We start from the raw sequence: 23,083 nt of genomic DNA on the forward strand, positions 1-23,083 counted from the left end.
TCTATATTGATTTATCTGTCAATGGGCAAATGACAGATGAATGGATGTGTTGCTTCCAGCTCTTGCTTATTGTGAATAATGCTGCAATAAACATGGGTTTGTAAATGTCTCTTCCAGATCCTGTTTTCAATTCTTTTGGATATATACCCAGAAGTGGGACTGATGGACTATCAACAAGTGATTTCTATTTCATTCGAATATATGGGTGAATCTGCAGCCTTATTTTCCAAAGGCCTGGTCCCTAAGTCAATGCATAAACACCAGACGCAGCCTTTTTCCAGGTCTCTAGATACACTGCTGTTGAGAGATGGCCTTGCCTGCATTCTTCTCATTTTACCTCACCCTCATGGCCACATTCCTTTGCCAAGTTCTATTTTTTTTCAATGACTTGTGCCTGAATTCAAGATTTTTCATGATGTTTTCCCACTTGGCTCACTTTGCTTATTCTTCAGCTGCATCAGAATGCACCGCTTTCAATGCACAGAAACAAATCCAGAATAAACACTCCAAGTGTGTGTATGTAGTGTTTTTGAATCTAAAAAATAATCACCTCCAGCCAATCTCAAACGTGAACAATAAAAATTTTATAATGTTGGATTTGCCATATGCCCCATCCAAATAGAGTCAGCAGGCATAGACACACATGATATGTACGTAAATGAAAGGCTACCCAGTACCTTTATATATAAACACCAATTTACTGTTAAATGCTATTAATATAGGTTTGTAGAATTCGACAACATCATTGTTGTGCTTTTATATTTTTCTCCCAATCAGTTTCACTAAATGAAACTTGAGCAGTGAGTAGCAGTGTTAAGGGATTAGAACAGGAAGGTGATGGAAAGAAGGGAGGTTAAAAGGAATGAAGAAAAAAGAAACAAAAACATCCTCACTCCCTTCTCATCCTGCTTTAAGTGAAAATTCCAGCTGGGTCATTTCAAGAGGAAGTTACTGTCAGTGGTGGAGATATTTAGGTGTAAATTACCAAAAAGATCTAAGGAAGGGTTTTCGTCATTAGGAGAAGCCACAGTATCAGGATATTTTTATGTCCATCTTTAGAAGGAAAAGGCAAAGACCACCAAGAAGCAATCTTGAAGAAAAACGATGTTCCCCAAACTGGAACCACATGGGGTAACCCCATTAATCACAATGCAGAGCATACAAGTTCTGACAGTGTAATTTAAAGGAGGAGCTGCATTCAAGGGTCAGCCCACATCACGGGGCTGGGAGTTCAGAGATGTGATATGTGAAAACAGAACAACAAAGCACTTTAAGTTTCGATTCCATTTCAGAGAGTGTCTCAGATTTGGTTTTGGTCCCGCTGGCGCATCTTGCATGCTCCAAATTCCCTAAATTCACTACCCAAATCAGAAACAGGATTTTTCTCCACAGAACTTCTCATATTGCTCAAGAAAATATCATTTCTGTCCATCAGAGTGAAGGAAACAGGAGATGACACCGGGCCCCATGCCAGATCAAAGCTGTCTTGATCAGCAAATTAGATTTTCAGCCTGTCCCAGGATGGGTAGCAGATGGCTTTTGGAGTCTGCAAAGTTAGGGATGTCGTCCTGATCTGGTGAAAAGGGGTGGGTATTGTTCAGGTCGAGTCAGGCTCCCTCTGAGAAGAACCATCCCTTTTTCTCATCCTAAGCTCTTATTTCCTAATATTTCACATTTCATTACTTGGGCTGATTGGATCTTTTATTCTAGCTTGTTGATGTAATTCTCCAGGGAATCTCAGTTCAGATTGAGTCTGGCCATAAATGACAATTCTTTATAGCAACCCTACAGTTAAGAGTTTCTATCTCCCTGAGACCCTGTGATCTGTTTTATTTTGAAGGTGCCATATTGTCTCATATCTGTTAAAAGAATAGCTGAAGAGATATTTTTAAAACATGAAAGGATTCTGTTAGGTTGAATTTATTTCTGGTGTTGATTTGGATTTAGATTAGACATGTGCTTCGACGACAGAAACAAAATCTTAAATATGCTAATGAATAAAAGAGGAGATGCTGACTTATTAAGCCAGCAAAATAAAAAGGAACTGAAGACCAGCTAAAAGCTTTCTGTGTTCACTGAAGTCACAAAGACTGGTGTAGAATTCACTCATGACTGACAAGGCCACACAAAATTCCACTCCCATGCTGCAATGAGAATCTGTAACTGTAGAGTGCAAACGTAAGGCTTTGCTTATATATGTGAGATTGCTATTACTAAAGAAGGATGCCATCTTATATCTTTTTTATTTTTATTTTTTGGATCTCTATAATGTTCAGCTCAGTGCTGAGTACAGAGCAAAGGTGCAGTATTGGCTATGTTGAATTGGCCAGTAGTGACACTTGGCTACTAGTGTCAAGCTACTTTACGCTCATTTTCTTCTATATTTTAAACTCTCCCACTTGTTAGGAGAGACTTCAAGGTTATTTTTTTTATCGGTTTCTAAATAAGACTCATATAAACTTATAAGCAGCCTACAAAAATTATGTGTGTATGTGTGTATACACAGTTCCGGGGCTACAGCAGAACCCTTCCTCTTACTAGATGCACTGCTAACACTAAATGCCCTGCTTTGAAAGTGACTAACACAGCAAGTGCAGCAAGTGCAGAGAGAGAGAGGGCAGTGAACAACAGGCGTGTAGGTGTATGCACACATCGGTGTATGTAAAATTACCTTTGATCCCTCAAGAATTCTACAAGGGAAATACACTATTTATTAACTAAGGAAATGGAGGTTCAGAAAGACTCATGAGCCCAAGGACATGCAGTCACTAAAGAGCTAGTAAGGGGTGAAGTATTAAATCCTGAAATGGCAGCAAAATAAAAAGTTGAGCTATGGAGTGTAGTCACCGATCAGAGCAAATGTGGCAGTTTCAGACTATCACTGGCAATCTCAGGGGAACCACCCCTGGGCTCCTTCCCTGTCAGCAGGTGGGCATCTCCATTCTCCCTCAGGCCACAATCAACATTAGAACTTTTCAGGAGTAAATTTTCCCCTCCTTCTATGTAACATTCTTGAGAGAACATGGATCAAATATCCATACAAACTAAACACATCTGGATTTGCTAGCTTTGGCTCATGAAAAATCATGACATTTCCCAAATCAAAAGGAGAAACAGAAAGATGATAGTAATGACTGCTTCTGAATAATGAATTGGGTAGTGAGAGAGGGTACTTTCTGCAAAAAGGAAATGTGTAGTTGCTTAGGAATATTAAAAGCAATAAGATAATTCTTCCACGTGGAATTGGTCTTTCAGGCCAACCCTGAGATACCCCAGGCAGCAAGTTTGACATGAACACAAATGAATAAAATGACATCAGAAGAGGGCTGAGCAGAGGATACATTCTCTAAATCTTGGCTCACAAAACTCCTCTGAGGAGGAATACAATGGCCTGCATATTCCAAACACTGAGACAAATTACTGGAGAAAAAAAAAAGGTAAAAGGCTGAACTAGTTCCAAAAGAAGCAGATAATTTAATGATGGAATGACTGGGGGAAGAGGAAAGCTTTATCTCTAACAAAGAACTTGGGAGAAATTCAGGAGGTAGTGAAGGGTTATATAAAGACAGGACCTTTAACGCTCCTTGACACTAAGAATGGTTGGATGTACAGTTTTATGTAGCAAGATTCCTGCAGGCAATTTCCTATGTGAAATATATCGTCAAATACCCTTTGCCTTTCACCAACCTTTCTACCAGTAGAAGGAGATTCTCTGAAAGAGAGAGAACACCCACCTGTCTCCTGTCACAATATGAACCCCCTGTGATGCTTCTATCTTTTCCAATGTCTGAGAGTCAGTTATGCCCGAACATTTATGGAGCTCAGGTTCTGGGAAGGTACAAAATAAAGTCTTCAACCTCAAGTGGTTTCCAGTCTGGTATGGAAAATGTATAGTCAATAAGCAAACGCGTAACATCACATTAAGTAGCTCTAAGGACACTGGAAAGAAAATTGAACAGGATAAAAGAGTAGAGTGTAGGGGAGGGTCGCACCATTCCTTCAAGCGATGGTGAGGAGGAACAGTCCTCCTGAAGAAAAATTTGAGAAGAGGCACAAAAGAAGTGCTTTCTGGGGAAACAGTATTCCTGCCAGATGTCATGTCTCACATGAGAGGGTGAGGGTTCTGGTTTGAAATCACACAAAAGGCATAGTAACTTTGGGGAGCTCAATGCCAGGCCATAGGAATTAGCAACTCAGACTGGCAAAGGGCTTAGGTGTTCTGCAAGAGGACTGATTGAGGCAGTTAAGAAGAGGTCAAAGGCATGAAATTCAAAATTAGTGAGCCATAAAAATAAAAATATGCTGCTTGATGTAATTACCACTAGTCCCATGTGGATATTTAATTTTAAATCAGTTAAAACTTAACAAATTAAAATTAAAGTTCCTTCATTGGACTGGCCACATTTCACAATAACTACATATGTCTAGTGACTACCAGTTTGGCAGCACAAATGGAGAACCTTTCCATTATAGCAGAAAGTTCTACTGGACCATGCTGATATAAAGGACTATGAAACAAATTGTTCATTGTATTCACAGTGTATAAAACTTGAATATACTGTTGCCAAGAATATAAATGAAAGTAAATGTACTAAATTTAAAAATTAAGATTACTCTCCATATTAGAAAAAATAGTGGGCCAAGTAGTGAAAAACAATGGATGCTTATGTATTCCACAAACTTTCATTTTTTTGATCACTGTGAACAGAACCTCAAACAGGCAAGAACAATGCCATTCTTTCATACAGCCCCGTGCTGAACGTCCTTGGACTGGACAGGAGAGCACATTGGTCACAAGGTGGGCTGGGGGGTTCAACCCAAATTTGGTTGGAATTCAGACTCTACTACTTACTAGCTGTGTTTCTCTTAATCTTTACTTTCCTCATCAGTAAGATGGGTACAATATCTGATTTCCTGCATAGGGTTTTGAGGATACAAAGAGATGGTACATTGAATGTGCACAGCATACCGCCAGGTATACATTAGAAGGGCAAAATGTTACATTTACAACATGTCAATATAATTATAAAAGTACTACATGCCCAGCATGGAATACAATGGATATGGTGTTATTAAGAAAAACATATTATTTCATAATAGCCAGTCATTTCCACTGATTTCTATTTCGCTTATAGGGGAGCTTCTTATCAGAGTAATCTTGATACTTTGGATGGTTTGTTTGCTGTAATAAGGTTCAAGGCCAACACTGATCTCAATCTATTAAAGCATGAGTGGAATACTAAGGTCCACAACGGTATCGATAGTGATGGCAGGAAAACGGGATAGAGACTGGGCTACATTCTGAAACTCAGGGCAAGGTTTTCCTGCTTGAACACCATTAAAAAGACAAGTAAAATTTATTTAACAAAAGTGCTTTCCCAGAAGCAGTGAGACCTTTCCTCTCTCCTGGATCCTCAGTGTCTGCCTCAGTTCAACTCACAAAGGTGCTCTATGAATGAAGAATGACAACTGTGCTCTTCTTGAGAAGGTACAAATTACAAAAGGAAATGGACGGCCTGGGGAGGGGAGCCCCAGAACAAAGGGAGACACTGTTCCTGTAACACTCAATCACAGATGCCACTAGCAGGATGCGGGCATCTCTGAGGGACCATAGGCAGCTTGTTCAAAGCCTGGTGGAGAACAGGTCCCAAGTGCAGAGCTGGATTATCTGTCATTCTGACATCTAGAAGGGAAAGGGGCAGCTGGACCATAGAAGGCTGATGCTGCTGCCAACTCATGTTCAAACTGTCAGTCAACATGTTCACCTTCAAAGCGCCTTTCTTTATGGGGTGGATGGAGCAGATCATGGTTCTACAGATTGGAAAAATGAAGCACCTCCATTAACAACATCTGGAAAAACAACTGGCCTAAGCTCCCATGATGCAGAAAGCTACACTGACTTAGGGAACAAGGATACCAGCCACTTACTAGGTGGCTCGCTGCCGTAGGGGCTGTGCAAATATCTTGTGCTCAGTATCTTGTTATCTTCATGAACATACATGACATTGGTACTGGCTTTACCTCCATTTTACAGATAAGGGAACCAAGATTCCAGAAGTTACTTAGGCACTGAGTGGTCTGTCTGCAGTTAGAAATTATAATTTGAAACAGCTACAGCACTCCTGTCCAATGAAGAGTAATTTGGAGATTCAGGCAAAATAAGAAATTCTGAGAATTGGCTACAGAAGAATTACTAACAAATGGCTGCCAGGAGAATGGGAGAGGTTAAACAAAAGGTGGAGCCAAGTAAAAGTTACATAGATAAATTTATACACTGAGTAAGTCAGTAAAGGTTTTGATATCAGTAGCAGCAACTAGGGAAAAGTGAAATACGACCCGAATCTAGGATATCGACGTTATTTCATGGTGTCCATTTTTTCTCTTAAGCCCTATCTTTCTTCACAGAATGATTGATTTGTCCATCCGTAGGAGAATCCTAAATGGCCACCCAGTCAATGGGACACATAGCAGCTGCAACACAATCACAGGAGATAGGGATGAAAGGCCCTAGGAGGTCAAGTGTAAGCAGTAAATCTCTGGGGAGTGATTCCGAGGTCCCTCTATCTACACTGTGGTCTTCCACCTGGACCCAGGCAACCCTTCCTTCTTCCTGGATATTTTGCCCACTGGACTATAAGCTTCTCTTAAGGTAGGTATTTATGGAACTTAAAAACACCTGTCTCACAACCGTCCCACAGGAAATAATAGCACTAGATAGGCATGTTAACTTCGAGGCAATGGTGAGATACCTTAAGATGCATTCAGACTCTAGAAGTTTGAGAAGACAATTCTTATTCCAGAGAGTTTCATCAGGATTTCCATGATGCAGAACTGATAGATGTCACTCAGTATTAGTGGGCCTTGACTATGAGTTCTGCTGCTGCTGCTGCTAAGCTGCTTCAGTCATGTCTGACTCTGTGACCCTATAGACGGAAGCCCACCAGGCTCCCCCATCCCTGGGATTCTCCAGGCAAGAACACTGGAGTGGGTTGCCATTTCCTTCTCCAATGCATGAAAGTGAAAAGTAAAAGGGAAGTTGCTCAGTCGTGTCTGACTCTTAGCGACCCCATGGACTGCAGCTTACCAGGCTCCTCCGTCCATGGGATTTTCCAGGCAAGAGTTCTGGAGTGGGGTGCCATTGCCTTCTCCAATGAGTTCTGAGAGATAAGCAAATTTGGAAGCCAAAGAAACATTCCTAGATGAAAGCATTTCCATTATGAAGTTAATATATCATAGAGCATCATTTCCCATGAAAAAAGTCATGATACTTCAAAACTTGTCATCTCTGTATTTTCTCCTTTCATATTTTACTTTGTATTGTGGAATATGTTTACTGATGAATGGTGGAAGTACTTTCAGGGGAATTTATATGAATGTGTTTAATCCAATTGTTATGAAGGTATTAGAGAAAGAAGGTATTATATCCATATTGGTAGGTGGCTTTTATTTAAATCAATCTGAAAATGTTACTAAAGCAGATAGTAAAAGGGGACTCCCCTGGTTGTCCCATGGTTAAGAATCCACCTTGCAATGTAGGGGACGTGGGCTTGATCCCTGACTGGGGAACTGAGATCCCATATGCCACGGGGAAACTAAGCCTGTGTGCCGCAACTAGAGAGTCCATGTGCCACAAGGAAAGATCGTGTATGATGCAATGAAGAGCCTTCATGCCACAAGTAAGACCCAACTCAACCAAACAAATAAATGAAATAAGAGGATAGGAGAAGGTAGCTGAGAAATCAAATATGAAGCCTATAATAATCAGGAATCAAGAGGAACCAAATGGATATGGATGAAGAATTACATGAGGACATAGTACCTTATCACCTCTATTTCCAGCACTGTATAAAGGCAGAGGGAGCATTGCAGAGTGACCCAAACCTATATGAATCCTAGGATCTAAAAGCAGGGTGTTGGCTAAATGCTCAAAAGATTCAGATATAGCAGCTCAGCTTCACTTTAAAAGACAAATCCTGAGACATTTTGCAAAATCATGATCGGGAAAAGAAGTGCAAAGGTGTCTGAAATTCAGAGTCGGCTGCACTGAGTGGGGGCATCCCAAAAGTCAGATCTTTCTTGAGCACCAATGGATCAATGTACAAAGCACTTTTTATCTACTTCCCCATAATCGCTGAAATAAATCTTGTGAACTACATATTATTAAATGTCCCCATTTGACAGTTAAGGATGTTGAGACAGAAAAATTTAGTAATTTGTCCAAAGATCCCAGCTAGCAAACGGTTCAACAGTGAATGCAACCTAAGCAGGCTGGTTCTGCAAACATGAACTCTTAACCATTTTACCATCTGCATAATAAGGAGGGCATCTTGGTAAGCAGATCACACAAGAGTACTGTGGTTTTTGTTCCAGCAAACTTTGTGCTAGTGTTTGAGAAACACTTTTGACAGAGGGTTAGGTCACACTGAATTCGTTGTACCTATTTTGAAACCAAAGATCTGAAACTGAAATTCAAAGACAGTATGGGGACAGAGTAATAGGGAACAGGGCTGAGAATTCCACCCAGTCTCTTTTCTACCACTAACTCACAGGGTGAATGTGGTCCACTCATTTGTCTTTGAGAAAACTGAGGCCTAATCATGTCTAAGGCCACATTTAATGCTAGAATGTAAATGACCCAGAAAGGCTTTTTTAATGACTTGGTAACAGAAGGGTTACATTTACAAATACTTGTGTTGAAAGAAAGGGAAAGTGAAGTCACTCAGTCACAGCTAACTCTTTGCGACCCCATGTACTATAGCCTGCCAGGCTCCTCCATCCATGGGATTTTCTAGGCAAGAATACTGGAGTGGGTTGCCATCTCCTTCTCCAGGGGGTCTTCCTTACCCAGGGATTGAACCTGGGTCTCCTGCACTGCAGGCAGACTCTTTACCGTCTGAGCCACCAGGGAAGCGATTAGCTAATTTAACATTCTATTTCCATATATTACTTGTGCATATAAATGTATGCATTCTCCCTTTGTGTTTCAAGATAAATAAACCAATCATGCCAGAGAAGCAAATGGTACATACTATTTTCTTATCATAGGACTCTCCACTGCTGTAGGTTGTGGCCAGTGTGGATGAACACTCTTCCAGGTACCAAGGCTTCTTTCCACTTTCAGCTGTGCTGCTGATGGAGATAGTATAGATGCTGTTGGTGTAGCCGTCACAGGAGCAGTGGTCTTTGCTCCTTCCACCATTTCCTGACGCCCAGACAAAAACTGAGCCGAGGCCTCTCCGCCCCTGCGCACAAACAGAAATAGGTCACAGATTCCGCATGAAGACAAGATCAAAATCAACACACCAGAAGTAAGCATTTGCAGGAGGGGTACAATACTTCCCAGGTGGCTCAGTGGATAAAGAACCTGCCTGCAATACAGGCGACCCCAGAGATATGGGTTCAGTTCCTGGGTAGGGAAGATCCCCTGAGTGGGCACTCCAGTATTTTTGCCTGGAGAATCCCATGGACAGAAGAGCCCGGCTGGCTACAGTCCATAGGCCGCAAACTGTTGGACATGATCGAAATGACTGAGCACAGCACATGAACCTCTATTAATAATATGATGGATCTGAGCTGCTTTCTGAGGTTAGAGGGGTTTCTTTTAATGAAATAATCCAAATGCAATGTACAGTCTGATGACTATAGTTAATACTATTATATTGTACATTTGAAAGTTGCTAAGAAAGTATATCTTAAAATTTCTTACCACAAAAAAAAATACTGCAACTATGTATGGTGATGGATGTCAACCAGACTGGCTGTGGTGATCACTTCACAATTATATACAAATATTGAATCATCAATGTTGAATACTCGAAACTAATGTTAACTATATCCCAATTAAACAAAGAAACAAAAATAACCCCTTTACCTGAGATAGTCATAGGAGTAATAAGAGCACCAACAATGACAATAATAAGGGCTAACATTTGCTAGAAACCTACAGTGGGCCAAGCACCATTCTAAATATTTTACATGAATTGGACTGAATTCCTCCAGTGACTGTGAGAATGGTATAAAGTTTGTCCCCCTCATCGAGATAAAGAATTGAGATACAGAAATAATGTTAAGGTCACAAGCCAGTAAATGGTAGGACAAAATTTGAACCCAGACAGCCAGACCTCAGAGGTGGCATATTATTAGTCACATTTTATAGTCATATGATATTCTTATAAATCTACATCCACATGAAGTGGGTGCTATTATGAACACTCATTTGATATATGAGTAATGTGAGGTGTCCAAAAGTAATGTAATGTATTTACTCTGAGATCACACTGTAAATAAAGGGCGGAATTTCATTCTAGAGCGATCTCCTCTATGTAAGGCAGGGACATTAATTATGAGGGATGTTAATAGATGCTACCAGAAATATAAGAATTTCAAGATCAGATATCTTTGGGAAACTGAATTAAGCAAATTAAATAGGTTTCCTTTTTGCAGAATTTCGAAGAGTCTTTAGGTGAGTGACCACTCATGGCAAAGCCCTAAAAGGGTGGCATGACTTGTAATTTCCAAACATATTTGCTTGTGGATATCTTCTTCAACCAGATCCAAGAAGTTTCTGGTTTTTCTTACAAAACTTGGCATAAACTTAAAGACTTTCCTAGGGTCATACCATGAGTAAGGAGAAGAAGCAAAGAACATAGATGTATTGACTATTTTTCTATATAAGATGAGATCTTCCAGAGAAAAGAGAAAAAGAAGCCAAATTGAAGATCTCTCAGAACAGTTATAGCGGAATCCTTCAGAAATTTTACCATATCGAATCTATAAGGCATGCTGGAAGAACCCAGGCCAAATCTGTCATTTTGTAATTAAGAATACAATAGTGTGTTCTAAGTTGTGTCTGGCTCTTTGTGACTCCATGGACTGTAGCCTGTCTGCTTCCTCTGTCCATGGGGTTTCCTAGGCAAGAATATTGGAGTGGGTGGCCATTTCCTTCTCCAGGGGATCTTCCCAACCCAGGGATCAAACCTGCATCGCTTATATTTCCTGCCCTGGCAGGCAGAAGCTAGTTTGTAATTAGGAAGTGAGAACCAAAGTCACAAAGCTAGTGATGGTTAAATTTCTTTCCAGGCCCCAAGTCTTGTGGTCTCAGAGTATTTAGTGTATTGTCCTGGAATTTCTAGAAAAAGAGCCAAAGAAAGAGAGACAACAAAGAATCTGGAGTAGCTCTGATAAACTCTCCCTGACCTTGGATTTTCAAGGAATAGAATATTTATGACAGGATTTGACTTGACCTGAGCATAGATTTCTTTCTGTCCTTCAATGTGGAAAAATGCAATATGACTACAGAGGAATGGGAAAAATTCATGTAGAGAAGGGGGAGAGACTTCTGGACGTTACTGCCACTAGACAGCTGGGCCTGGTTTACCATCCTTCAATTTCCCATCCAAATATTCATGAAACATAGAGAAAGATGCAAAAATCACCCAGATATCATAAATGAAGGATTTTGTTCAATGCTTTTAATTCTCTAGAGGGAATTACTCCTCACTGTGATGTGGATGGCAAGATTGAGAAACTCTGGTGACTGACCCGTATCTGTATCTCAGATACATTACATCACAGCCAGAGAAGAAGAAGAAGGTCCCATTTCATCACCAACATCTGTCCTTTCCATCACACACTGAGGAGCTCTGTCATCAGGAAAAAGTGTGGTCACGTGGAAGCTTTACCTGACCAAACAGAAGGCTTGAGATGATGCCAAAACTTACCTGGTTTAAAAAGCCCCATAACAGATGATGGCTTAAAGCCCACGAAATGATGGAAAAGCACATATGGCACAATCACATTTATATATCTATATAAAATTATGACTGCGTGCTTATGTATAAACTTCAATGAAAACATCTTTTAAAACATATTCGATTTACTCCAATTTAAAAGAACTAATAAAATAAAAAGCATTGTTATTATGTGATTCAAAAAATTAAAAAAAATATTTTGTAAGACAAAATTTGAAAGACACTTTTGTGTTGCAATATCATTACAAATGTAGGATACAAAATGATATAGTACAATCTCAGTTTAGAAGTATATGTGCTTGTGCATGCAATGAAGTTAATGTGCAATACAGTGATATGCTTAAAGCTACCATCAGGTGACAATGTAATAGAATTTCTCCTGCTCAATAAGATTAGAAAGGAATTTTATTTTATTAATACCATCCTACTGTGACCATGTAGGACTTTTATAAACAGAAAAAACCACATTTATTTCTCCATTAAGACCGAAAATCCAGGGCTAATTCTTAAGAGATAATGTCTGTTTTATGATCAAGAGGAATTTTACACATAGAAGGTTCATTGTGCCCTAAAAACCACAGAGGCTAACATTTACAGAGGCTTTCTATACATTAAGCATGGTACAAACATTTTTCTGTTTGTACATAATCAGTTCAGTTCAGTTGCTCAGTCGTATTCGACTCTTTGTGACTCCACGGACTGCAGCACTCCAGGCCTCCCTGTTCATCACCAGCTCCCAGAGTTTACTCAAACTCATGTCCATTGAGTTGGTGATCCCATCCAACCATCTCATTCTTGGTCGTCCCCTTCTCCTCCTGCCTTCAATCTTTCCCAGCATCAGGGTCTTTTCAAGTGTTCACATCAGGTGGCCAAAGTATTGGAGTTTCAGCTTCAGCATCAGTCCTTCCAAGGAATATTCAGGACTGATTTCCTTTAGGATGGACTAGTTGGATCTCCTTGCAGTCCAAGGGACTCTCAAGAGTCTTCTCCAACACCACAGTTCAAAAGCTTCAATTCTTTGACACTGAGCTTTGTAGTCCAACTCTCACACCCCTACATGACTACTGGAAAAACCATAGCTTTGACTAGATGGACCTTTGCTGACAGTGTAATGTCTCTGCTCTTTATTATTATTGTACACAATAATTCTGCACAGTTCAAGTCTGTGTCAATTTTTTTTTAAAGGATGAGCAAATTGGGACTCAGAAATGCTCACTAAAGCCAGACCCAAAGCTTAAACCCAACTGAGCACGGTAAAGGCAAAAACTCCAGGGGAGGAGGTTATGGAGTCTGTAATCACCTCACTACCACATCCCCAGGCCTGAAGCGAGTGAGAGAGAGGGAGTCACAGAAACTGGAGACTGTAGGGTTAAACAGAGCTGAAAACTGGTCAGGGGGTGTGCCAGCCCATGTTGGTCCTGCAGGGAAGGAGCCCAAGGGACTATGCATTGAGCAAGACCCATCTCTTCCTCCCTCTCCTCCATTTTCCACTAATGTACCCATTGGGTGGATGCCACCAGAAGCCAGAGGACCTGGAGCCCATAATGATCAGTATCCCAGAGCAGGAAGCTTGTGGAGAGAAGGGGAGAGGAGAGCTGGAGGGTCTATTGGAAGATGTAGTTTCCTCTTTAAGCTGTGCTAGGGTCTGGATTGTGGCCTCTCATATTCATATGTTGATGCTCTAACCCCTGAGGAGACTGTATTTGAAACAAGAGCCTTTAAAGAGGTAATTAATGTTAAATGAGGCCAGAAGAGTGGGCCACAGTCAGACAGGATGGTGTCCTTTTAAGAAGATGAGACAACCAAAGAGTGTCAAAAGAGGAAAGACCTCCTAACAGCACAGCAAGAAGGCAGCTGTTTGCAAGCTGAGGAGAGAGGCATTCCCAGAACAAACTCTGCCAGCACCCTGATCATGGGCTTCCAGATTTCTAGCCTCCAGATTGTGAGAACATCCATTTGTGCTGTTTCAGCCCACCAGGCTGTGGCATTCTCTGCTGGCAGTCTGGCAGTGAATGACACAAGGTGAGAGGAGGAGATAAAGGATGAGTAGGCCCCCTCCCTGCCCCCAGGCGACAGCACGTACAGACGCTGCCCCCACGTTGTCTACAAGGCAACCAGACCTCTCTGCCTGTGTGTATGGCCGATGATTAAAGTCCTAGAAATAAACAGACTGAATTTGTGGGCTGAAAATGCCATAAAGACAGCTGCTAAAGATCTAGGGGGCTAATCTGAAACAATTAGTAATTCAAAGGTTTATTTACTACAGATGCACAGGGAATTTTCATTAGTGTGCAATATTTGGAAAACCAAAACATATGGGGTAAAAAGAAATCTGGACATTTCTCCGAAATTCAGAGTAATTTAAGAATTAACTCTTAATGTGGGATGTAAGGAGAAAGGAAGGTGGGCAGAAGATATTAAAGAGAAAAAAATATTGAGACATATTTTCCCAAAGTATAGGAAATAACATTATTTTACACTGTGATAAAGTATTATGATTACAACTGGTAACTCTGAATGAGAGAGAAAAAAAAAGTCCTCCAATATGAGTGCCAAGTCAAAAGATAGTAAATTTACAGTGAAATACACTGTGAAATCCACGGAGGATCCATTTGACCAAATGTTAAATATTCTCTTTCATTGTATATCTAATTGTGTATATGTTTCTGGATCAAATCTGGGTCTCTTTACCATATAGTATTTACATTAGTATAGTATATACATATAGTATTTACTAATGTAAATACTATAGTATTTACTATTGAAAAAACATCCATGTCAAAGTGGACCTGTGTTGTTCAAGGGTCAACTGCATTCTTCAGGAGCATGACCAAATGACCAGAGGCTTCCGGCAATATAGAGACGTGGCAGGACACTGTGCTGGATGCTTTCACATCTATCAGTTAATTTCAAGCCAGTTAGATACGCATTTTTACAGATAAAAGCGTGAGTAACATTAAGTAATGGGCACACTATAATGTAAGGAGAGCAGAATGGAGACAGGCAAGGGAGACTAAGTCTGATCAGAACCTAACATGTCTGTTGACAAGAAGAGACAGACAATAAAACAACTGCAGGAGGAGGAACTCTCATTTAAGGGCCATGTCTTCCAAGTACAGCCTGATACCCAATTTTACCAAAGCCCCTCAGTGCTCTGCTGCCTGCCCTTTTCTGATCATTGCACATCAGTGAGAGAAGACTTCAGCCCTCTACGGAAGCTCTTCCATCCATGATTCACCAGGAAGGGGTTTCAGGTTGGAAGAGGCTGGAGAAAGTCAAGGACACCTATGACTGTTCAGTACCTAAGATATGAAGAGAGAACTGTTCATCTTTTTTGAAAGCTCGAAAGTATTCTGACAGACATTTCCAAAATAAATCCTGTTCCTTAACAGAGCTAGGTTCACCGAAAAACTTAGTTTTGGTCTAGAATCATGATGTAAAGGCAACACAGTAGCAACAACAAAGAAGATGCTTGTTTCAGAATTTAAAATATATACATATTGCATTTTAAAGTTATACTTAATAAATCTTTGAGTCATGATCATCACAAGGACAGATGAGTCACAGGAAAATGAAGTTTTCTTAAATGTTACCTGAAAAGAAATCTAACCCACAATTCAAAGCAAATCAGGAGAACACAGCTTCTGGTGCCTTGGAGACTACAGTTATGTAACTTGGTGGGAGGAAGCCTTCTCTGGGAAGATACCAAGAGAACATAGTCATGGGATAGATGCGTGAGTAGACGTCTTTGGGAAAGACTAAAGCCTGAGACTTGTTTCTTCAATCAGTGAATCTGGGCAAGATGAGGATGGGGAAATTAATCATATGAGATGGAATAAGACCCAGGGGATAAAGTAGGTCAAGCCCCACAAATGTCCAAGGGAATTAAATGAGGCAGATAGATATGAGGTGTCTTTAAATGAGTAAAAGAAGGGGATGTGGCCTCTGACAGTGAGGAATCTAGGGATTAAGTGCTGCTTTTGTTGGGAGCAATCCTATGCTGAGGCACTACTTGTGCCAGCCACAGCATCCTCCCCTGGGAAAGAAACACACCAGACTGATTTTACGATCTACTCCATAATGGTGGAGTGCCCGATGTGCAAAGTATACAGGTTTCTCTCGGTTCTGGCTCTGTGTTCAGAATGTTTAGTTATCATGTTCTCAGGATTATTAAGGTAAACAGAGGACGGACTCTAAGCATTTCAAAACGAAACTGTCAGACTTCCCTGGCGATCCAGTGACTAACACAGTATTCTTCCACTCCAGGGGTGCAGGTGTGATCCCTGGTCAAGGAACTAAAATCCCACATGCCATGAGTTGCAGACAAAAAAACAAAATAAAACACTGTCATTAACTGTGGTTTATCTGGTGATTCTGAGAGCAGTCTCAGCAAGACTCAGGCTGCTACCCACTTGTTTCCAAGCCAAAATTCTAGCATTAAAAAAAGCTTAAAAATGGACAGCAACAGCTTCCCAAAGACAATTTCAACAGGCAGCCAACAAACAACAGAGTGTTCTCCTCCAGCCCCCACGGGGCTCAGCCCTCCGTGGCTCCAGAGCCTGCTCCGCTGCTGTTCTCAATCTTTCCATCCCTGCTTTCATGTGTCCACTTCCAGAACTGCTCCTGTAGCAGGAAATTGGATCTGGTGGAAGGACCATCTAAATATTCACAGACTGACTTACAAAAACACTCTGCGGGAGTGTCTTTACCAGTCTCATTTTATGCTACTTAGCCTATCAAACAATGGTTGATGAGAGAAAAAGTCTGAAAACACAAATGCAGTTAAGGAAGGCTTTGTGAATGATAACCTATTTCTCTGCAATTCCGTCTTTCCTCCCTTTTCTCAAGTGATAGTACTTCATTGTCCTCTCTTCTTCAACGTCTCAGCCTCACCCATCTTTTCTGCCCCACATCAGTTTTCCATATTCTGATTTGCTGCATAGGTCACTAAGCCACATGTATTAAGCATTTAAAAATGTCCTATTGGCTCTTTAATAACACACTGAAAATATCAGATGCAGTTATTGTTGCTGTTGTTTAGTCACTTAGGCATGCCCAACTCTTTTGTGACCCTTGGGCTGTTCATGGGATTTTCCAGGCAAGAGTACTGGAGTGGGTTGCCATTTCCTATTTCAGGGGATCTTCCCCACCCAGGAATTGAACCTGAGCTCAGTGGTAAAGAACCTGCCTGCAGAGCAGGAGACAAAGCAGGAACCATGGGTTCAATTCCTGGGTGGGGAAGATCCCCTTGGGAAGGAAATGGCAACCCACTCCAGTATTCTTGCCTGGAAAATCCCATGTACAGCCCACAGGTCTCAAAAGAGTCGGCATGACTTACTGACTAAACAACAGATGTAGTTATTAGCGATCACATATGTTTTACCATGCACAAAAGAAAATCCATTTTATATGATTCCTGAGCATACCACGTGCAGTTGACTTTCCTTTCAAAGAAATAGAAAGCCTGATGGTGATGACTGTAGTATCAGATGCTGGTGACGAGAACTGTAAGCATTTCTGGTAAAATGCCACCATTTTAAATTCTACTTAAGTATCTATATTTAGGGTCTTTCCACCATATTCTTTGTGTTCAAGTATATGAAGGAGTAGCATGATGCATTGAGTTCAGGGAACCTCGGGGACTTTAGCTCAGTTTTCTAAAAGGACACCTACAGTCATATAGTCAAAGACTAGTGTAAAGAATAACCAATCAATGCTGCAAATACAGAATTCTTCCAGTCTCAGATTCCTGATAGAAAGCTACTATTATATTTACCAAGTACATATAAAAGAAAACAAAACAAAACACACTGAATTGCTTATTCACCATATCTGCCAGAATATAAATTCAGTAAAGCATCAGTTCACTGCAGACGTGTAGAATCAATCCTGTTATCAGAGCTGCCCTTTCTTTGAAGGGCTGACCGAGGACTTGGACACACAATACAGCTTCTGCACTTTATCACCAAGTGCACAATGGTGTGACCCTTGGGTCCGGAGAATAGTATGACATCAGGGTAGATTTATTTACCCTTGCTTATTTTTAACTGGAAGAAGAAATCAGTCTTTCAGGGAGAAAGGATAGTAGAAGATCTAGGAGTAAATAAAAACCAGGTGTGTTTACTAATGGAAATAAGTATGCTTTCAAGCAAGGAATTCTATTTCTGTTAACCTGTGGATTTTCTGTACATTTAAAAACTCCACATAATTAAAACATGGAGCCCAAGAATGTGCTATGAATATTATTTAAAACTGGACACATAAGGTTCATACCGTAAATTTTTACATTGCTACATAAGGAAATTAAGGGAATAAAGTGAGCAGAGCCAGTCAGTGGCAGGGCGAGGACCAAGGAATCCAGTCCCACCTCGATCAATGCTGTCCTGCACTGACTCTTACTGACACTAGGTATTGCTAAAAATGCTTAACAACATAGTTTAGAGAAACACTGCTTAGCAATGGTGCATTGGAGGAGAGAAAAAAAAAACAAAAAAAAAACAGAAACAAACCCCAAAATCCTTCTTTTCCTTCTTTATCTCACTCACCAAGTCAACAATCTCCAAGTAATTGTCTGCCTTTCATGTTTTAACTATGGTCAATTCAGACTGATCAGTGGCCCTTTTTTTTTTTCCTCAGCTCCTGTCTTCCTCATTTGACTCATGGGAGCCTAAGTAATACTCAGGTTTATTACCATTATTAACTCTAGCCACTTCCACAGTCCCGCAAGCCCCAAGCCCTGTTCCAGTGATTCCCTCAGGGCCTGGGGAAGGCGACCACTGGTCGTAGGGGAGGGGCAGGCAATCTGGGTTTGTCAGTTTCTCATTCCAAGCAACTGAAAAAGTACGTGTGAACCTCTGCCCTCAGAAATAATCACAAGAATGAACAGCACCAACATAGCTATTCTGGGTACATTCACCGTCCCAGCACTCCCCTCTTGAGGGAAAAAGAGACACACCTCCCAAAGGATTCTCCATCCTGGGTCATCACAAAGCAAGTGCAGTGCCATGCTCAGACTTCGCGGAGAGCCAGACTTATGAAATGGAGAAGGATATTTTCAATACTAACGTTAATTCTCTATTTTGAAACTGCCCAGAAAGATATCATCACCTTTCAATTATACTGAAGGAGTTGAACTTGAAAACTTCTTTTCACAGAGAATGAGAACATTTATTATCAACAGGAATTGTAGTGCTGGAAAAGCCTCTTAAGAGTCCCTTGGAATACAAGATCAAACCAGTCAGTCTGAAAAGGAAATCAAAGTTTAATATTCATTGGAAGGACTGATGCTGAAGCTGAAACTCCAATACTTTGGCCACATGATGTGAAGAGCTGACTCATTGGTAAAGACCCTGATGCTAGGGAAGATGGAGGGCAGGAGGAGAAGGGGACGACAGAGGATGAGATGGTTGGATAGCATTATTGACTCAATGAACTCAAGTTTGAGCAAACTTCAGGAGATAGTGGAAGATGAGGGAGCCTGGCGTGCTGCAGTCCATGGAGTTGCAAAGTTTCGGACATGACTTCGCAACTCAGCAACAACAATGAAAAGAATTTATTGTAAATGGTTGAAAGGGCATTTGGAAAGAAGGATAGAGGATGATTCAGTAATAATGAAAAACTGATTGCCTTCTCTCAGGCAGCTCTGGAGAAGTGAATATCTCCTGCCGGCTAGTTTCAGCCCCCAGTTCAGCTTTGAAGGGGTGAGCAAAGCTGCCCTTCTCTGAAGCCCACCGTGAGCTTGATGTCACAGGCCTGTACTCCATGAAGCAATGACTTTGACCTTCTCTGGGGTAGGTCATAACATTTCTGAAAGGGTGTAAATCGGTCCTTTAATTTTCTTCCCATAATAATACTGATTCAAATGAAAGCGAATCATACTTCTGAAAAAAATTACGACTGATATCACACCTATATCATTCACAAGATTGTGAAAGATACTCTAGGGTCCTTAAAGATGCACCGAATGTTGGCCTTCCTCTGGGGAGAAGACCAGCAGTTGGTCTGACAGGCGTGTATGTGGGGCCGCAGTCAGTTTTCATGATGGCTCCATAAAGTGAGTGTCATCATAGCTTTGCCTCATGGAAATGTAAACTCTGATAACTTAGTAACTTTTCAGGACTCTAGAGAGAAACCAAACTGAGATTTCAACTCTGGTCTTTGTGACTTTAAAGCCAATACTTTCTACATCATCATGGGCTGCATCCAGGGATGAAGGGAAGAGACAATATCCTGAAGTGTGAGTGAGTGAGTGAGTGAGTAAAGTCGCTCAGTCGTGTCCGACTCTTTGCGACCCCATGGACACCAGGCTCCTCTGTCAATGGGATTTTCTAGTCAAGAGTACTGGAGTGGGTTGCCTTTTCCTTCTCCAGGGAACTTTCCAACCCAGGGATCGAACCCAGGTCTCCTGCATTGTAGACAGACGCTTTACCGTCTGAGCCACCAGGGAAGTCATAGGGAAGCGTAGGCTATGGCAAATCAGTTGCCCAAATGATAAATTCACCAGGAATTCAGAGGAGAGAGAGATCCCTGTTGCAGTGTTCACTTTCACAACCAGAATTAAAGCTACTGCTCACTGAGAGCTGGGTATGCAGAGACAGGCCCAGGAGACGCGTTCATAAAAGCAGACATCACACAGAGCATGGGAACCAAGAGAACCAGATTTGTGGCTTGAGTCCGACTCACAGTCGTGCTTCTTAATGGCCAGGTTACCTACTTTGCCAAGACTTAGTTTCCAAATCTATAAACTGGGGGATGTTCCATGAGGATTATCTCTATGCCTAACTCAAGAGGCCATCAGAGGTAATAATCATAATAATGTTTACAATCCTGAATATTAAATTTGGTTGTTTTCATCTTAAAGATGAGGAACATAGGCTCAGGGAAAGTGAAAAAATGTCTTCAGTGGAAGTCACATATACTTCTAAATCATTTGATATTATCAACTCAGTTCAATTTATCCTTGTCTGTTACATGGTGGCCTGTCTTTTCTGATTGCTGACATGTTTTGTTGAAGGAAACTGATGTATCTGTCCTCCCCATCAGCTTTCTCAAATCTATGTTTAGAATCACAGAAGCTCAGAATTGGTATGAACCTGAACTTGACCCAATCTAATCCTTGTATAACGTTGTATCTTCCCTATAACACAGACATCCAGACTATACTAGAATGACTTCTGTGATAAGGACTTCATTTATTCCCCAGGCCGCCCAGTAGTCACTAAAAATAGAACAAAACAAACTAAAAGAAAAGAGGACTGTTCTTGATATCTGGTTAATCCATGAGAAGAATGAAGGGAATCAGAATGGAATTTGCAAAAGTTAATAAAAACTGCTCACAGTATTAATAACAAATCTCTAAACTAAAAACAAGGTGATAAAAGATACGTGACATGTGCATTATACAAGGAAGGATAAACATGTGCTCCTTTCAGTATAAACGCAGCACAATTCACAATGATACAGCAATCTGAATCTGATACTCAGATACCAGATAATTTTCAACTACAGAATGTGAAACCACCTATGTATTCATGAAAACATATCTGTTTCTAAAATGGATAATGATCTTCTGGGCCCATTTGGCAAGTAACTTCTTAGCTCTGTTAATGTTCTAAAAACACAGAATTCCATCAGGATGTAGTTCAATTCTAGGGGAGGATTTTTAAAACAAACTCCAGTTAAAGTCAATTTTCCTGAAGTGGAACCGATATGAAAAAAGCTCCCCTGTCTGTCTTTGCCTACCCATATTTTATTTCAAAGTTTTTCATCATTTGCCAACTAATTTCACAGCAATCTGTCATTTATTAAAATGCAAACTGGTACCAAGTCTGCTACAGCTGGGTGTGTATTGGATAAAAACATATCCTTTCCAAGAGGAATTGATTAATTTTATTATGATTATTGGGCTTCCCTGGTGGCTCAGCTGCTAAAGAATCCACTTGCAATTCAGGAGACCTGGGTTCAGTCCCTGTGTTTGGAAGATGCCCTGTAGAAGGGAATGGCTACCCACTCCAGTATTCTGGCCTGGAGAATTCCATGGACTGTATACTCCATGGGGTCACAAAGAGTCAGATATAACTGAGCGATTATTACTGCTTTATTATATAAGCTCATTATATCTCTTCTCTCCTGTTCTGGTGAACATATTCCTTTAAGGGTGAAGAAATGTGTGTGTGTGCACATGTGTGTAAATGAGACAATGTGTGATAATAAAGCAAGCTTGTGCTTTCAGCAAGTATTCCAAGTATTCAATCAGTTGTAAATGCTGGTGAATTGAAAGCAAAATTGATGATAGAAAGGAGATATACTAATCAGAGACTTCGCAAGAGACTCAACAACCTGACATATGCCAACAGAGGTTCATCAAATGTCCTGGTTTCCCTCTGGACTCCTGAGAGCAGAGTGAGGATGGGATGAAGGCCACTGGTCCAACAGGGAGACTAGAGACCACTGACGCTGATTTCACCTACTTGTGTTCCTCATCCTTGACACTGGTTCTGTATGAAATCATTGGAGTGTTTTAATTGATAATCCCAAAGCCTAAAAAGCTCAAATAAAAAGAACCTGGAATTGAAAGTATACTTGTGTAGGGAAAATGGCAAAGCAAACACTGTAAGTCACGCTTCTACAGTATCTACAGTGAAGTACATGATTTCTCCAGATGAAAGATTAAGCTAAATGTCAAATCAGCGCTTGATATACAGTGAAAAATGAAGAAACAGTTCTTGAGTAAAATAATCAGGGAAGTACTGGTAACCCCAATATAAGGTTTTCTGATTATGGGAAAAGAAAAAGATTTAATTCTAGGCTTTCTTGCTTGTTTTCTAAAGGCTATTACTATAAATAGTTGTCAGGAAATTGCAAAACTGTCAATGCATTAGATGCCTGCTGATGAATATCAAATATATTGTTATAGTTTAATAACCCAAATAGAGCAAAAAAGATGACTGCAAGGCAGTAAGTTTTATTAGGTGTTTTTATCATGTCTTTATTGTTTAATAGATCTGGGAGTCTGTTGGCACTTAATTTAGAACCTTTATTCATCATTATATCCTGAGTTCCCCAAAGACAAGTCCTGACTGTTATTCACCTTTCACTAGCACCTAGCAAAGTACTTGGAGCCAAAGCACCAGTGAGTGTTTCCTGAATACAGTAAGAAATAAATGAATGAACAGTCAATTGAAGACAACTTTAGGCAATAAGCTCCTTATTCTGACACAAATCTTTGGTCACCTATCCCTGAAACACTGTCAATCAACTCACTCATTTTATAAAATCATTTCTTATTTAGAACTGTCTGGGCAGATGAAGCCAAGAGTTTTCCCTGAGAGGAG

General features: G+C 40.6%; 1 protein-coding gene across 6 annotated transcripts in view; it reads right to left on the reverse strand.

Moving 5' to 3' along the window:
- Positions 1-23,083, reverse strand: part of PCSK5 (proprotein convertase subtilisin/kexin type 5) — a 507,422-nt gene that overhangs the window by 282,015 nt on the left and 202,324 nt on the right. For all 6 annotated transcript variants that reach the window (XM_060409352.1, XM_042243336.2, XM_042243335.2 and 3 more), the window contains one exon: positions 9,030-9,242. In XM_060409352.1, coding sequence (XP_060265335.1) covers positions 9,030-9,242 — 213 coding nt within the window. The remainder of the gene's footprint in view (positions 1-9,029; positions 9,243-23,083) is intronic.

The sequence above is a fragment of the Ovis aries genome, chromosome 2 (assembly GCF_016772045.2).
Source record: "Ovis aries strain OAR_USU_Benz2616 breed Rambouillet chromosome 2, ARS-UI_Ramb_v3.0, whole genome shotgun sequence".
In the NCBI taxonomy this organism is placed as follows: domain Eukaryota; kingdom Metazoa; phylum Chordata; class Mammalia; order Artiodactyla; family Bovidae; genus Ovis; species Ovis aries.